Source organism: Anopheles nili, chromosome 3 (genome assembly GCF_943737925.1).
Source record: "Anopheles nili chromosome 3, idAnoNiliSN_F5_01, whole genome shotgun sequence".
NCBI lineage: Eukaryota > Metazoa > Arthropoda > Insecta > Diptera > Culicidae > Anopheles > Anopheles nili.
The window spans coordinates 48,709,155-48,727,267 of NC_071292.1; the positions used below are offsets into that span (position 1 = coordinate 48,709,155).

General features: G+C 47.4%; 1 protein-coding gene across 1 annotated transcript; it reads left to right on the forward strand.

Moving 5' to 3' along the window:
• Nucleotides 1–569: 569 nt before the first annotated feature.
• LOC128726964 (tubulointerstitial nephritis antigen-like) lies at nt 570–18,031 on the forward strand. The gene is made up of 8 exons (XM_053820815.1): nt 570–884; nt 15,327–15,497; nt 15,561–15,738; nt 15,809–16,101; nt 16,170–16,353; nt 16,425–16,624; nt 16,709–16,866; nt 16,973–18,031. The coding sequence occupies exons 2-8, from the start codon at nt 15,344–15,346 to the stop codon at nt 17,195–17,197; spliced, it is 1,392 nt and encodes a 463-aa protein (XP_053676790.1). The 5' UTR covers nt 570–884; nt 15,327–15,343; the 3' UTR covers nt 17,198–18,031.
• The last annotated feature ends 82 nt before the right edge of the window (nt 18,032–18,113 follow it).

Sequence of the window (18,113 nt, forward strand, 5' to 3'; positions counted from 1 at the left end):
TCCCATTTCAAGTATGTTTGTGAAAACAATTGTACATACAACGTGTTTGCATCATCGCTGGTAAAATTAACACACTTCATTGGATAGCAAATGAAAAGTAACTCATCAACGGTAAGAACATGAAGACAACGCCTTGCCGAAGATTTGTCACCACGAGAAAAACAAAACATCACCGATGCACCGCTGCACAAAAAATGCTGCGCCGTGCGGTTTTCACACCAGCACCCACAAGACGTGTAGACTCCGCTTAGCCGCGCGATGTGTGCGCAAAGCACAAATGCGCGAAAGCGAACCATCGCATCGCCGAGAACACAGGCGCGAGTGCGCGCGCGTGTGTGCGAGGTGCGGGCGGAGAAAAAAAAAAAGAGCAAACACGCGCTCCGATCACCATCACACACCGTCGTCGTCATCGTCGTGCGCTCATGAAGCTAGGCGCGCAATATCAGCAGCCTGGCAGAGAGCCGAACGGACCAGTACGCACCTTCATCTCGCCATTTCCCAATCCCAAAGATATACTCTCGCGAAACGGAAGTGCACTGGCGCGCACGGCAGTGAAAGAAGTCAAAGGAAGCCTTACTAACTTCGCGCATAACCACCGGGCGGTTAGTTCGTGTCGAGCGTCCAGAGCCGGTGGCGCGCGCTTATTTTCGCAGAGTCCTCTCGCCCTAGTGTCGCGGATCGTTTGTGTGTGCCCTTTTTTTTCGTGTGCCAGCCAGCGTGCCCTTCTCGCCCTTCTCGCTCTGTCCCGCCCCAAGGAGTCTTCAACGTTGTGGTTTTGATCTTGCGCCCCTTGGCGTGAAGAAAACGCTTAGTTCGCTTTCTGACCGAGTGGACCCACGGATACCCGGACCTCCTGGCTACATTGGGCCGTCCCCGCAAACCGAGTGAGTAGTCCCTCCTCCTCCCTCAACACCCCGCCGTTCGTGTTTTCTTCCCATTGGCCAGCGACATTTTCCTTTCGTTAGCGGAAATTGGACCGCGCGGTCGGTTCACAGGAGCACGGGAATTTTGTATAGTCAAAAAGCGCGCCTTCAAGCGGTGTTGCACATTGTGCTGCGCGCGAGCTTTCAGTACAGGTACACATATTCCTTCGCAAGTGTTCTCTCGGCCGCGTGCGACAGTTTGAAATTGATTTTAGTTCATTATCGCAAGTGGATCGTGGGTGGGGTGGTGTTTGGTGTGGCACATTTCGTGTCCCCGCCAAAATCTAACCCCACAAAAGGTGTCTGGGAATTTGCAAAATCTAGACGTTGCCAAAATGGCAGCGTTTTTTTTAGTTTTATTATTTTTCTCACACCAAGTTTCACCCACGTGGCTCGGGGCAAGTTTGCTCGGATTCGGCTGGGGCGAATGGGTTCAACGACAAGAAGAAAAAAAAACAAAAAAAAAATAATAAACGCCTCCATGCGGTGGTTCCAATCGATATAGAAACATTCAAAGCACAACCGGTGGAAACGAAATGTTTTGTGCCAGTGGATATGTTTGTTGAGCGTGACCCTGTGTTCCTAAACCACCCCGACAAGATGGCATTGGTTGGAGTGTTGTTCTCGACTGTTTTTCTCTAAAATCTCTGAAAGAAGAGTTAGCCTTTTTACGCCCGGTGACAAAATGTATGATAAGATAACGAGAACACGGAGAATAGCTTTTCAATGCTGCACAACTCGCGCCATCCGCGTGCACTACGAAATAGACCACGCAGGGATCCCAAACAGTGTGTTGTGCGTGTGTGTGTGTGCGTTGTTGGCTTTCCCGCCACACACCCAGCCACCCAACAAACGCGACAGCCCAGCTCTGGAATGTGCAATTCAAACAATATCTGCTGCTGCCGCTGTTGGCTGGTTAAATAATCTATATTCCGTCGTACGCCAGCCACCACTCGGACAAGTGTGTGAGACATCTTTTTTTGCTCTGTTTTGCCAGCTACGAATTCCTCTCCGATTGTGCGCCCATCTATAATTGGGTCCTTTAGATAAAGCTTCGCGATGCATGGCAGCTGTGGAATTCAAGTGCTGGAAAAATCATTGCATTGTTTCCTCCCCCCTTTTGCGCGAGCATTACTCTCGAGTGTTATGCAACGAAGCGGCGATCAATTAGTCATTTTTTCGCTAATACGCAAACGCAAAGTCGTCCTCTGCTGATCTCGCACCTTGCGCTTATAAGCTGCCGTTTTTTTTATCTCACACGCATTTTTAAAACCCTCCCCACGAATACGCGTCACGTCTAATTTTGAGCAGCTTGTGCTCACCTTCGATTAAATATTCAACAGAAGCTTATTTCTTTGATTCTTTTCGCTCGAATCGCTCATTTTTCCACACCCCGGGCTTCGAGTTGTTAACTTGCGCGTTTTGGCCACCCAACCGGGGGTGGGTTTCGTGTTCAGATCTAACCGATGGTGGCTCATAAGTCTGCTTCCCCGTTTTGGAGGTTTTTTTGTTATTCAAACGCACGGAAACGTGTTTATCAACCACCGCGCATTTTTGTGCCTATTCTGGCACGCGCGGCGGGTGATTTGGATCTTGTTTTTCGTAATCCTCCCCAAAGCCACGCTAGGCTTTACCGCAAAAGCTGGCCAATAATTTCGGTTCGATACCACCGACCGCGGCACCGTGATCGATTCTTTCCACCACAACCCGGCTGCTGCCTCGGGGAGAGAATAAAGTTTGGGTGTCAATTGAGCCGCAATATGGTGGCAAAGCTTGAGCCGCAATATGGTGGTCAATTTGCGTTGCCACTATCATTTACTACAATCGATGCGGTGCTTTGTGGCGTTGTGGTCCTATTTTTAACAAACAGAAACGCATGACGCCAGTACACGCGAATGCAAGGGTGTGTGTGTGTGTGTGTGTGTTTTGCATTCCGATTGTGCTGAAGTCACGGCACCAAAAGGTGGGCTCTTTTGAGGCGCGCAACGGTGGTCCTTACATCGCACTTCCGCGGTTATCTATGAGACACTGTTCGATGCACCTTTTTTTTGCAAAAAAAAAAACTCTCGAGCCAAGATTCGTCATTGTGCATTATCGAGCCCGGAACGGGAGCGCATGACTCATGGGCAAATAATTTCGCGGAATTATTTCATACCTCTTGGCAACCGTTTGCTAATTACACACAGCACCAGTGTAAGCCTCCACGGGAAGGATGCATCATGTGCCGTTTTGATGAATTGTTTCCAAATCGAGCTTCAAAAATAACCCAATTCGTGCGAATTCACCATTCGATCACGCAGCAATTCATCGTCACGTCAGCGAAGTGTGTGTGTGTGTGTGTGATTCGATCAACAAAATGGACCTAAAAACAGGACCACCTCCCCCCAGAATGCCAAGTAAGTCACTTCAATTTAAGTGGAACACGATGTAAATGAGCAAAACAGCAGCAGCAGCAGCAGCTCGGCGAATTCCTTGCGGCGGCGAATGAATGTGTACTATATCCTGTTGCGGTGTTTTCGCATTCCACGTGCGTTCCCTAAAACAGGAGACTTGGATGCGTTCCGGGAGCCGAAGCGAGCGAATTTCGTTTAATTTTGTTTTGTGCTATTTGTGCGCAAAAACCACTCACTGGTGTTTGATGACGCTCAAAAGCAGGAAGCAATAGGGAGTATTATGATAGAAAAATACCCTTAAAACCCTCACCCGACAATGTATTCTACTGTAGTGACCTTAGCGTAATGAGTCCGACAACGGTCCGGTCTCAGCAATACTAATGTTCCTTTTATTGCCCTAAATTGAACCAATGATCGTTTTATGTGCAGGAATATATTGTCTTTCATCTAATATTTCTCTCCACCGGTTTTACTATTCCCATATTGGAAGAAATATTGCGCGAAGATCACATCAGCGTGCCATTTGACAGCGATCACGTCAGCAGGGCAAGAAGTAATCGATTATCGAGGTATACACCAAGGCTCCATCGGGTATAGGTAGTTCTAGGCTAACCTTGTCAAAAGCCACTCAAACATGGCCCATTCCATTACGCAGGGATAGGCAAACTATTTGACACGTTCTCGTAGAACACTCTGAGGAAACCTTTCGTTTCTTTGGATAATGTCAACCACAGCTGAAAAAGGCGTTATTCTAATCGGCAAAAATTCTGTACAAGCATTTCACATTAAGCCCCGTTACTGAGCGGTTGAAGACGCACCACCCGGACATCGCGCTGGGTTCTTTAGGTTCTCTAGCTTCTCTAGGATGTCGTGCAAACGTCACTGACAGGCTGACAACAGCCACCAGCTCCTCAGGCAGCAGCGAGCCACGCGTGTTTATTGAACGCTCGCAGAAGGCAACAAGTTAATTTTAATGGCTATTAGTTTTACCAGGGGGAGATGGAGGGCCATGAAAAATGGCTGCTCGTTCATAAACCCCTGTGTGGCGTTCCCTAGTGTCACTGAACCACCACCATCCAGCAAAAGGTGGAGCTCGGAAACGGGTTGAAAATACACCCTCCGTTCACGGTCACGGCGGTTTGAGGTGCCCCGTTTAGAGTGCCTGGCATATCAAACCCTCCAATGATCAATGTTCTTGCTGGCCCATAAAATTAGGTCACCGTTGGTTACGAGGCGATGAAATTGGCCGACCTACAGCGACGAATTTTTTGGGGATGTTTTGATTGATATCAATTGCTCGTGAATTCGATTGTTCAAATTCGTACTCGTGTCACGGCTACAAGACAGATCACCAACCAGCGAGGTACACAGAAATTGAGGAACCACCGATGGAGTGCTTATTTACCACCGAAGAACATCAATCGCAATGCATTAGCTGCTAAATTAAGAGATTGATGAGTTGCCGTTAAACAAGGCGTGCTAAAAACGTGCTTTTTATTAGGAACAAACGCCAACAAAAACACAAATTGTACAACATTAAAGTGCACAAAAAGAACTAAGTAACCTAAACAAAAAGGCTAAAATGTGAAAAAAGCTAAAAGCTTCTAACATCATCATTCTCTAACGCAAAGTAACGCACTATTAAAGCCACTTTGTTGCACTTCTTTTTTTTCCAAGCTGCTAAAATGCTCTTTATCATTTTGCGTGTGTGGGGTCTTCGATCACCGATAGCAGCCGTAAAACGCTGATAAAGATCTACCACGAGATCAACACACCTCTCGAGGTGTCTTGGAGGGGGGGAGTAGTGGCGAGCTTGCAGATTGCGAACCACCACTTGGCGATGAATTATTAATTCACGGTTCGCGGTCTTCATGTCGTCAACGCGCGTCCTCCGAAGGCATCGTTTTATTGCGCGCCACAACAAGCTCCAAATGGGCGCGTTTGGTTGGTTGGTTTTGTTATTAGGTTGCAGGCATTTCCAAAAATTATGATGTCATGCTCGGACCAGCAACATGAGGCAGCTGGTTGGCACACGGAATGCAAGCGAGAGAAGCCTTATAACACCCGGTTTCTAATGATGCGTATTGCTCTCTGCTGTCTCTCGTGGTGGGCCTTTTATTTTTATTCCTCTTTTATACCCCAACCCGTGCACAAATATTGGCATCGTCTCGTTTTGTTGGATTGAAGCAAGACACTGGGGTGGATAAAAACGTCCGCGATGCCCTCGTTTGCCCTATCGGCGATAAAGCAGCAATATCTTTTACACACAAAAGCCCTCTAACGAATCTCCGAACGGTTCCGGTGGTGATTTACGTGCCCGCTGCTAATCGACGAATGTGATTATCCGTCATAATCTTTCTGACACTGATAGGATACTTAATTTAGATAGGAGCCCCAGCCAGTTCTCCCCCGATGTGCTGCTCTTCTCAACCCTTTTGCTTGTTCGCTGATGCCGGTTTTCATGATTGACGACAACCCTTCTTCGACCAACCAGAAGGCCATTAGGAAGCGAGGTTTTCAATAAATCGTTACCGGCGACATTGAATTCGTTTGCGAGGAGCGCCGACACAAAATGCTTGACAAATCGCTTGCTTGTGTGTAGCGTCCGCGAAGGCGAATAAAATAATACCCCATCTAATTTGCCTACTGAACCGGTGGTTCAATGTCCTAATTGATTTATGGCAACCGCGATCGGGAAACGGCATCATCTGTGCGGTGGCCTGGGTTGGGCCGCGTTAAAAGCGTTGCTTTGGCGGGGCATAGCAAAGACATTCGGTCATTTAGTGATTTACATGCCACCCAGCGGCTCACAATGCACTCTCGGTGTTTTGCGGTGTTTCAAGTACGCGATCGCTCCATTCTCCTGCCGTTGGAAGTGATTAATACCGGATGACGCATATCTCTTGCACCACACACCACGGATTTGCACTTACAGCCGGCCCTGCCAACACGTCAGCTTCGACCTAGAAGACCCATGAACGGGAGGGGTTTGGTTTGGAAGGGATTACCAGCATTGAGAGTGAAACCGATGGTTATGATCCAACCGCAAAACTGCACGGAGACGATCAAGTTGTCCCGGGTGTTGTGATGGCGCCAGTAGAGCGAGCGTTTGGTTGTCATCCGTTGGCATCAGCCTCGAGAGAGGAGGGCTTAATTAAAAGTAAACAAAAACCACACATGCCGCATATTCCAAAAGAGTTCAACCCCCGTACGAAAGCTACCCCTTTCCGAAGGCGAACGCGGGTGGACAATGTCCTTCGTGATCTTCCGCTGATGTGCATGATCTGAAGTCGTCCTCCTCCTCGTCAGGCATCCCCCAACCGAAACGTACACGGTGAAGGCATGTTAAGGCGTTCTAAACTGGCCTTTGGCGTGTTCTTGATGATGTGTCAATAGCGGTGTTAATAGGCTCCAAATATGGCCACTTTGCGGTATATGCGTACAAAAAAAAAAAACACCCCACTAACTGATGAAGCCCCACATGGGTAAACAAGCATGGAACTTATTAGAAACCCTAACCCCCCCCCCCCCCGCCGGGGGGTTGGACGCATTTGGTGGAATTTTGCACCACTACCATGATAATTAAATGTTTACTTTTCGCTTGTCTGGAAGTGGAAGCTATTCCCGGGTACTGTGCATTGAATGGAGGTGCCTACTAGATCGGTCGCGGTTTTGAGAGAAAGGCGCCACAGAGCGATTTTACAGACACCCATTATTTTCCCTCAAATCTTGTGACACGTCGTAAGACACGACCCGCACGTGTGTGTGTGTGTGTTTTAGGGATGTGGGCGATCCACGGAAAGGCCACACAAATTCAGCGAATGGAAGCAAATGGAGCGCCACGGAGTTCCGCGTGAGACGATCATCAATCAGCCGGCTGTATGTGCATATGTGCACGATATTTATGATCTTTCTGGTGGATAAGTGAATTGGTGGCCACTTCGGTACTGGTACTGCTTGGGTTAAGAGTTATTTAATCCTACCTACCACCTCCATACGCGAGTTGCTGCGTTTGGTCAAGCAATAATTTCCAACTTTCCCTACTGGGACGTTTATTTGATACGATCACGTGATCACTAAGCTTTACGCTATTTTTGCGCAGGGAAGAGAAAGCGGTAAATTTAAGAATCTTTTTCGCATAAAAATAGCGACTTGAATTCAAGCAAACTGTGAATAATCTGCCAAACACGTGTCGTCGGTTAAATTTTTCCTTTTTTTTTACACTGATGTCATAGCCGCCACCTTGGGGCCGAAACGAAATGCCCGATTGGGAATACTATACTCACAAGAGCCGGCGTACGTGAATGTTTCTTACGTGAACATTTCCATGTTCTTGTTCAAAGCCATTCAAAAGTCTAGCTTTCCAACGCACTGTGGCGATAGTGGGCAAAGAATTCCCCCTAGGAGATAAACATATGTATATACAAAACCTTGTACCCGGTGGCTTCAGATGCGCATTCCAAAATAATAAAACAACATATCAAACCATCCACCAACCTGGGCCCTCTAGGCGAGGCATTAACAGGTGTTTATATGTTCGCCCGCCAAGCGATCGCTCTTGAGCCTCTCTAGCTGCTGAGGATACAAAAAAAAGCAGCAACTAAAATGCCGACCATGCGCGTGCGAATGCGCGAACAGCACTTTAAAGTGAAGCTGCTATTTTGCTCCTTCGGCAGGCGGTGGAAGGAAATTTAGAGCAAACGATGTTGCTCATCGATTCAATCGAAAACCCATAAATCACTTAACACCCTCAACGGTCCGGAGATGTCTAGCCGCAGAAGAAGGAAAGGTCGGCTAAATTCCACCATCGATTTGCCACCCAAAATTGATGAGGCAAAGGCCTGTTGGTTGCTGATTGCAAGTCATGACGACGCTGAGACATCGTTGTTTTGACGGGTATTGATGAGTGCATTGGACAACAGCAAGCAGAAAGGTGGCTGAAAACATGGGAAAAGAAGTGCATGCGTTTTTCTCCACCAGCTCCATGTGACGGTAGCAGGTTAAGGTGGTTTCGTTGAAAAAAAAACGAAGCACAACATTGATACGGTTTGCTGCCACTTTTCTATCCCCGGGTATAAACGATCACGACGTTGATTGGTGGGCGGTACGAAGAAAGCCTTTTTTTTCTTTTTGCTGCAATGCAAAAGCATCCTCGCCTCGGGGGTAATTGATCAAAATTTTCTACCAGAGATACGCTTCACGGTTGTCGATTGATCGCCTCAAGGATCGCGTGGGTGTATGTGTATGTTTCCATGCATTTATCACAAATGATCGTAATTGCTCACTTCAAGCTCCACCCAAAAGCGCAGAACAGCTGATGGTGTGCACACAAAAAAGGGCTCCAAACCAGTGGTTTTGTATGCAAGGCAGATAACGAAGCTGTGCACATTCCAAGACCTCCGTAGGGGGCAAAGCCATCTCCTGCGAAATGGCGCGGGATCGTAGTAAAATATACTCTGCTCGAGGAAGATTTATGTTCAACCGAACCCAAAGTCACCCCCCAGTCGCTGGGCGAATGCCTTCCGGTTTGGTGCATATTTTCCTTATATTTTTTTTTGTGTGTGTTGCTTTCCGTTTTCATTTTCATTTGTGCGTTCTCCCGCATGGGCACCCGTTCCGTGACCGTTAGTGGCGGATCGCGCGAGCGTGTGTTAGGGTGGAAACTTGTGGTGGAAAATCGTGACGTACCGTCACCTTAGGGCGAAGAACACCGGGTGTTTCGCGAGGTGGCCTGGGTTTTGGCTTTTGGCCTTTCGATGGCAAAGCAATTTGAACCGGCATTTGCATGCGCTCCGATGAGGGTTTGGTTGCGCTTTCACTGCATCTTATGGGGTGGTGGCAATGTCCTGTGCTGGGCGAACTTTCTCTTGCGCGTGTGTGCTAGACTGCAGTTGCAGGCTGGTGTGTGTGTGTGTGGGTTGTGTGTACGTGGTCCTAACGAGGGTACACACTAATCACCGTCCATCAAATGGTTTTGTTCGTTGGCTTTAAGCCACCAAAAATTCGCCGCCCGATCGTACGGCTCTAGAATGCGCCTCAAACGAGAAGCAATTTGGGATGAAAATGATCAATAAATTTTACTGCAGTTAAAAAAAATTAGCATTTATACCTTTGCATACTGAGCACCCGTTCGAAGGCCAACGCTTCATAAAGAATTTGTTTAGCTCTCAAAACGCGCAAAACTGCGAACAGATCGATGGCGCAAATTCTCTAGCCCTTTCTTTGGCCCATTCTCTAAGCACGTTCTTCAACGCCTCGGTGGCTCCACGTTATCTTTCGACAAGGTTATATATACATTTTTTTTGCACCCAAAACCATTTCTAATCTTGACTCACCATCTCCCATCATGCTTCCATCATAATTCCTACCGCGGACCCATCGTTTACATTATTATATCCCGCCCCTATTGGAAGGCTCGCAGCGATGTTTGTTTACGCCGAGCAAAGAGCAAATATTTTCGCCAGCAAACATAAACCATTATTACCCATTCAAACGGGGCGAGCGAGTGTGAAAAAAAAAACCCGGCGTTTAGACGAACTGTTACTTTCATTAAGAAACAGATCCGGAGAGGATCGAGTGATGAGGCAGGAGCAAAAAAAAAAATTCAAAAGCAAATGCCTTGAGAAGTGTGCATTGAAAAAAAAAAGACCCTGCCCTAGCGCTCTAGTCGGTCCATTCAGCTGACGTACCTGTGGCACAGAGCGAGGTGTTTTATGAGTTTTCTGTAACAAAGAAACATTCGCAGGTACACCTTACCCTTGGCAGAACAAACGAGCATGCCAGTGTGCGCTCTCGGTGACTAATCATCCAAAAATATCCAACACTCGTTAGTTCGGGAAACTGCACCCAGCCTCGGTTGTTTTACGGTGTGTTTCTGTGCTTGCGTTCTATACGCGGAAAAGAAAGCCACAACCCGCCTCGAGGGAGTGTTTTTCACACTCCCTTAACGGTTTATTGTTTCTAATCAATTGCTTTTTCCCTTTGCACATTAAACCGAGGTCAACTGAAATCGAAAGTGCCAGCGATCGTGATGGTGTTAGTAACGGCTAAAAATAGCATTCTTTCACCTTCCGCCAGGTACTTAGGAATGGAAAAGTGGAATGTTTTCCCCTCTTCCCAGTAAGTAACCCCACAATCATATCGTTTGGCAACGTTCTATGCGCGTTCTCGAGATAAACAGCGAGAACACCGAAGGGTTTGGGGGCCGTCGAAAGGGCGGAAGATCGCGCTAAACCTAACTGAAGCAAGACAAAAAAAACTCGACCCATTTGTATCTGCCATCAATTAAAATGCTTCAAATTCTCTACGCCAGCTCACAACCCCGGCACGAGTCCTTCTCCACCTACAAACCACCCGAGTTCGAGTGGTTTATTTACTTCAGATAGCCTGAGCACGTTTAGGGGTTGGGTGCGTTTTTTTCCTGTTCATATACAGCAAGCGAACATGCACCGTGAAATGTTCACCCCTTGCATCAGCTGATTGTGGTGAAGGGAGTTCGTCATAGTTGGCACCTTCGGTCACCCTTTGGCCACGAAAGATAACGGCGAGAGAGAGAGAGAGAGAGACCCCGCGTTCCGTTGATCACAGCTGATTGTTCCCTCGTCCCGTACCGTATCAAGATCGAGCGCATTTGCGAGCAATTAGCGGCGAAGGTCGAGGTCTGCACGCGAAAAGGAATCCGCGTTCCTGGTTCGGGAGGTGCGTGGGCCATGAAGCCGTGCACATTGTGTTGTGGAAGAAAATTTCGCGTGGCGGAGATGATTTATTCTTTTTTTCAAACCACAATCGTGAGTCGCGAGTGGGCGTCAAATGCGTATAAAGCAGGATCTGCGCTGGGAAGGCCACGCGTAAACGAGCAAGGTCGAGCGCCATTTTGATTTGCATTGATTTATCGTAGAAAGTGACGAATGTATTGCGCGTTGGTAAACGACCTATTCAATCACTTCCTGCTCCAGAAGACGCCAACGTTCCGTGTGGGTAGGGATACGGAAGTAGATCTTCCATTACACGGGTCTAGCTAAGTCCTAAAAACAAATCACAATCGCAGTTCATTGTCAGCGCCATGACTCGCAACTCTTCTCGACTGTCACGCAGTTAAAGAACACTCCCTGTTCATATTTAAGGGCACAATATTTACCGCAAAATTACGGCAAGTAGGTGCGAGTTACTGGGCAAATAGCACCGGCCTGCTGACCGGCGCACGCGACACTTTCCCCGTTATCTGGCGTGGGAAATAAACACGGAAATGTACCCCCGGAATCAAACATCCTGTCATTCCAAACAATCGGGTGACCAACAAGTGAGTTGATTTATATAGGTGTTTACCCCTCTTAGCACTGGTGCTGGTGAATCTGTCGGCAAATAGTTATAAAACAATATTTTGCTACTCGAAAGACACTCACGATCGTGTGTCTGTCTGTCTCGATGAGATCAGCTGTGTTTATAGGGTTTGTTGGTTGGGGTTGAGATGCATTTTTCATGCCCATGCCCTCGTCACCACAGGACGGGTGAGCTAATGAGCGTTGTAACACATTTTAAAGGTGTAATTCGAGAAGTACGCGTAAAAACGCCGGCCTAAATATCTCCCCCGAGTTGATCCTTGATATTTCAAATCGCATTATCCTTGGGGATTAAAGTGAAAGGAAGTGACAGACGCTTCCCCAACGGGTCTGAACGAAAGTCTCGCTCGTTCTTGTCGCCTCACGGTCGAGCGATAAAGTCCCAAACCAGGTCAATATATCCAGCGACTTCTGGAGCCAACGTGCTCATGCGGATGTTTGCACTTTACTATGCCTCGCAAAGGTGCAGAAAAGGCTCCGAATCGAAACGAAATGGTGATCGTTATCATGCATTCGACAAAACCGACTGCCAACGAGGCACAAGAATTCACAACCTTCACCGTAGATTACTTCCAGTGTAAATTGACCTCCACAAGCGGGCTTAAATGCAAAGAAACACTCATTAGGATAATCGGTGGTCAAGGGATGCTGGAAACTCACCCGGCCCAATGACGCCATTTTTGCCAGCCCTGTCCGCCTTCCCCCATCCGAACGTTACTCATCATCCCGCGGGGGGGGGGACCTTGGCGACACTAACGAGCAGATTAAAAGTGATTTTCGTCCAATGCCTCGCCCTCGGATAGGCGCATAGATGTGGGAAGGTAGATAAACTAGGCGCGAAATAGAAGATTCCTTCGGTTACGGAACGCGCCCGGACGCGGTTGTGATAAGGTTGCATCATTAGCCGAAAGTAATGCGTGACGCACCGGGCACTGGGCGGGTGGACTAAGAGCTCGGAAAAGTCTTCATCACCGGCAGCTGAGCCGTCAGTTTGTTCGCGCACGGTGACGAGTACGGAACGTGAACTTGTTCTCCCTGCCCGATCGCGGAAGGAACGTGGTACGTGGTTCTCGGGTGTCGCTTCTTCTCTTTTTGGTGGTTGATTTTTCTCTCCCATCCCCCGCAAAACGGGGCCATCGGCGACATCGGGAGCTAAAAGGTGCATTAAGGGTGGTTTTTCTGTGAACGAAAGTAGCATAGTTTTATGTTTCCTACAGCGCACAGATTTTCACCGAAATCGTTTCCGCGGGTCATTCTGTGTGAGCGTGTGTATGTGGGCGTGATCGAAAATTGTGCAATAAATCTCAGCCGAGCTCTTGGGGAAAATGTGCAGCAAAAGAGCACCAAAAACCCGCTCGGTCCCAGTGTGTCTCGTAGGTCACTAGGTGCAGAAGTGTGTGCCGCCGTGGTGCATATAACAGCTTCCATCGACTTGTGGATCATCATATCAATTCTTCTTCTTCTTAATTGGCAACTGGTGTACGTTAAAAGAAGGCCTATCTGTTGCTCATATGCTTTATAGCCAAGGACTTTTCTACGAGTTGGAATTTCTCGTAGCGCGATAGTCCTGCGTACGGGGGAGGAGCAAACGAGATTCGAACCCGATACTATCATGTATCTGTGCCACACGCTAACGCTTCGGCTATCGAGCCCCCCCAAATTTGCTTATCGATTAGGCAATGCGATCCCAAGATACGCCATGATAAGGCAGCGGCGGCGTGCGCGCACATCTATCCACCCAACCATGGCCTAATTGATAACGTTTTTTTCAGAGCCGTTCGTTATCAAACTTCGCCATCCTACTCCCGTTCGCCGTGGCCTTCGATTTGTTTGAAATAATTTCAAATACCCAAACGAATCGCCCGCCGGTTGCACTCGAACTCCCGGATCAATACCGTAAATAATGCCGGTTGCAATTGCAGTAGCGCTAACCGTTGTTTAGCAGCCATACGTAAAATTTCACACCTCGTTCGCGACCCAGAGCGCGTTGTGCATTCGATTATTGTGGGGGGTGAGCAGGATCGTGGAGGATGCAGGTTGCAATTATCGTCACCTCAAGATGGGGGGCACACAAAAATCTCTACATCTTAAGCCGCGGTCACTGGTCTCTTGCAAGCAGAAACGGGTTCTTCTCCCGGAGGGGGTGGATTTTGTCTGCATTCGCAAAGCAAATTCAACGCGCCGCAACCATCGCAAAAAGACGCTAAAACTGCGTCGTTTTCGGGCAATGACACACTCGCTTGGCGTTGCGAGGGAAAACAAACAAAACGTGAAAACAAAAAAACAAAAAAAGCACACACCAAAAAATCGCGAATCCGTTTTCTAACCCCTCGGTGGCGTTCTGCTGAGAGTGCGGCCAAAAAAAAAACGATTTTGGGCCAAACGCAACAACGGGCGTTGTGATCGCGCAAAACCACCCCCGGGGGTACGAGGTGTCTGTCAATGTCAATGCCAGAGTGGTCTCCTCCCCACAGGGGCTACTCTCGACGGAGTGGACGATTTGGAGTGTGGCCGGGTGTGTGGACACACAAACACGTACGAGGTTGGTCGGTTTGGTTTGCAATGCACGGTGATGTGCCCACGGCTTCCGCGCGCGGGTTCGATATCCCTACCATGAGGCTATGTTTATTTTTATCCGCGTTTATGAACTCACCCGCGGGTGTTAAATTGAGCCACCACTGCCCGGTGGGGTGTGTTGTTTTCTTACTTTCGGCGGCACGCTACTCACCTGTACGAGAGGTACGGTGTGTGTGCCGTGAATGAACCGCATTGTGGCTAGTTGCCGGATACGGCCGGTGGTGGTGGCCAAAGGTTTCACTGCTTGAACAATTTGCTGTGCACTGCTGCTGGCAACACTGCATTTGAGGTGAAAAACACGCGGTGTGATACAGCTGGTAATATTGCTGACTCCCGAGCAGAGTCGAATGTCTAGCCACCGTTTGGGTTGTCGACCGGTGGGTTTGGTGCGTGGAACAGCTAATTGACATACTTTTAATATCATCGAGTGTTCCATCCTTCAGCAGAGAAGTTGACGTGTTGCTCACTAGTGGACGTCAAGGGTTTCTTGCCTTTCAAATGGACACGTTGCTATGGTGATGATTTGAAGGAGTGCAAATCGTCTACTAGACGTCCGGGGGATTATTCATAAAACCCCATCACAAAATAAAAAACACACAGCCATAGTGTTAGTCCTCAATCCTTTCACCTCTTAATCTTTCTATCTCTCGACGTGTCCCTCAACCCAGCAATTGGAGCCAATACAATTGAAACACTTTGTTCGAAGAAGATCCTGCGGATTCAGTCCGCTTCTCTCATTACCCACGTACGACGGGCTGTGTTCGGTGAAGCTGTGTTTGAAGAATTTTCGGAAAAACCCCCCAAGGAAAGTATGGGCCCGTGAGTTGACCCAGCTGTTCCCGGGAGCCGTTTCGCAGATTTCACGTGAACACTCTTCCACGAAGAAAACCCTATCAAGAACATTCGCTGGGGCAAATACCAAGTCAAGCTAATATGCCACCGCGTTTGTGGGGTCTCTCAGTCGCAAGCTGCGAGTGAGCTAAATTTGCAGATTTATATGCAGCTCATTACATAAAACGCTTCACTTCTTGCCTTGTTTCCGGTTGCACGTTCCGGTTCTAACAGTTGTGTGTTTTAACACGTTTTCTGTGCAGGTCAATATAAAGTGAACATGTGGAAAATACTACTGCTAGCCACGCTGGCGACCGTTTCGGTTGCCCAAGCGAACAGCATCCGGCAGGAATTTCCAGGACCGTATTGTGCCGCGCGGAAGTACGATTCCTGCTGTAGAGAACGTCAGGATGGCTGCGCACAGCCTATCTCTAGTAAGTATGGGGTTGTACCGTAAACTTTGAGATTTAGTTTCACGCTCGTTTGTGCTCCGACAGCAACGCTCTGCTACTGTGACGAATTCTGCGATCGCGGCGAGCATGGTGACTGCTGCCCGGATTATATGGAGGTGTGTCTGGGCGTCGTTACCGGTCCAGAAAACATAACGTCATGTGTGCATAAGAACCACTATTTCACACCATACGACACACCGGTCGTAGACAACTGCAACACCTGGTAAACGCGCTAGAGAATCGTTCGTGTGAGCAAAGGATATTTTTACATACCAGTTTGCCTATCATTGCAGCAAGTGTAACTATGATGGTTCGGTCACATGCACGGATGATGTTTGCATTGTGGATGATGCACTTCTCGCCCAGCTGCGCCATTTAGAGCGAACGGTTGGCTGGACGTCAACGAACTACAGCGAATGGTATGGCCGCAAATACGACGAAGGTAAGGTGCTGCGTCTCGGCACGTTGCAGCCGAACAATCTTGTACGAGAAATGAAACGCCTCAGCAATAAGGGTGGTCAGCTGCCGAACCACTTTGACGCTAGTGAGCACTGGTTTGGACTTATCACTGAAGCTCGCGATCAGGGTAAGATGGTTTTTATTCAGAATTCACCGTGTGCAAGCGACTCATCATGCTGGATGTTCCATTTGCAGGCTGGTGTGGTTCATCCTGGGCGTTCTCGACGGCAACGATGGCCTCGGACAGGTTTGCCATCCTATCGAAAGGACGCGAGATGGTTCAACTGGCTCCACAGCAGATGCTTGCCTGCGTGCGCCGTCAGCGAGGATGCAATGGTGGCCACCTGGATACGGCCTGGCAGTACTTGCGTAAAGTAGGGTATGTATCAACCGTAAACCGTGGCCTACAGACAGCCCTTTCATTGGCAAAATTCATTTTCTCGTGTTCAGTGTCGTCAACGAAGAATGCTACCCTTATATCGCGGCACAAAACGTCTGCAAAGTGCGTCCGGACGATACTCTAGTAACTGCCAACTGTGAGCTGCCGGTGAAGGTGAACCGCACGAAAATGTACAAAATGGGTCCGGCGTACAGTCTAAACAATGAAACTGACATTATGACGGAAATCAAGGATCGTGGAACAGTACAGGGTAGGACACTCATTTCATTCGCCATATTGCAGTAAAACTGTGCCCAAAAATTACTATTTCTCACCCATCGCCTCTGGTTTGCAGCTCTTATGCGAGTTTACCGCGATTTCTTCTCATATCGCAGTGGAATTTATCGTCATTCATCTGCAGCTACTCCCGCGGAGGAGCGATCGGCTTATCATTCGGTACGATTGATTGGTTGGGGAGAGGAGCGAAAAGGATATCAAACTGTGAAGTATTGGGTAAGTTCCTTTATAGAGCATGCTTCAAATATATGCTTAATCTCTTTGTATGGTTTCCTGATCGTTGCAAACATTTCGATAACCATATGCGCTATTTCATCCACAGATCGCTATCAACTCTTGGGGCCAATGGTGGGGAGAAAATGGACGCTTCCGGATTCTTCGGGGAGTTAATGAGTGTGAAATCGAAAGCTACGTTTTGGCCGGTAATCCTTATGTCCATGAGCATGTCCAGCCCGTACGCAAAGTAGGCGAATTGCAGGAATTGATCGTTGGTACAGGATATGTTCCACATCCAGGCCGTCGGTATCCGCAATATAGACGGGCCTAATTGTACTAAATCCGTCTGTAACAGCAGTTCCGGTAGATTACGTAAAGTGAACGTTTATGTTTGTTTTATCATGCTCTCGATATTAATGCTTAGCGCAAGTATCTACATTTCCCATAATCAGCTGTGAAAATGTGCACAGTATTAAGGGCAACAATGGTGTGGAAGACGTGGTTGCAGGGATGATGTCATGCATAATTGGAAAAAAAAAGTTGAAGACTACACCATTCTCTGTTTATTATGTTACAGAAGATGCGGTAGACAAGGAAAATTGAAAATTTTCTAACTGAGTAAAAATGAAATCAGTCCATTAGATAAAAAGAGCCAAAGTGCTGCTTATTAGAGATAGGCAAGCAATACGGAACTGTATCATCGGCTGCAAACATCTGCAACTGCACAGCTCAGACTATAATTTTAACCAAAACTGCTTTCGATGGTGTTCTTCATGTAACAAAATGCGTAACGTTCAACGGAATCTTTATTTTTTACCAGCATAATGAGATAGATGTACGAATTTTTTTTTGATGTTTCGTAGTATTGTAAATGTAGGAAAACAATATTCGTAAATCGGAGAGAGACAGAAAGTAACATGGTATTGATATTGGTTCAAAAATGCTGGAAGATATATGATAGAATAAGAAATACATTTGATAACATGACTGTACAAATTTTCTTTCGAACAAATAATTAAACAGAAACTAACCGCCTTATCAATTGAGCGAGTATTGTTTGTTAAATTTTAGATTGGCTGGACTTTAAGGAATATCACTGAAGATTTTCTCATAAACAACCAAATTTTAATCAAGATTCTAATATTTTGCTTCTGACAATTGTTCTTAGGGGATTTCTTGTGAAAATGTATTATTTAAAGTGTTCTCAAATCGTACGGTATCAATATCATATAATCGAAATACATATA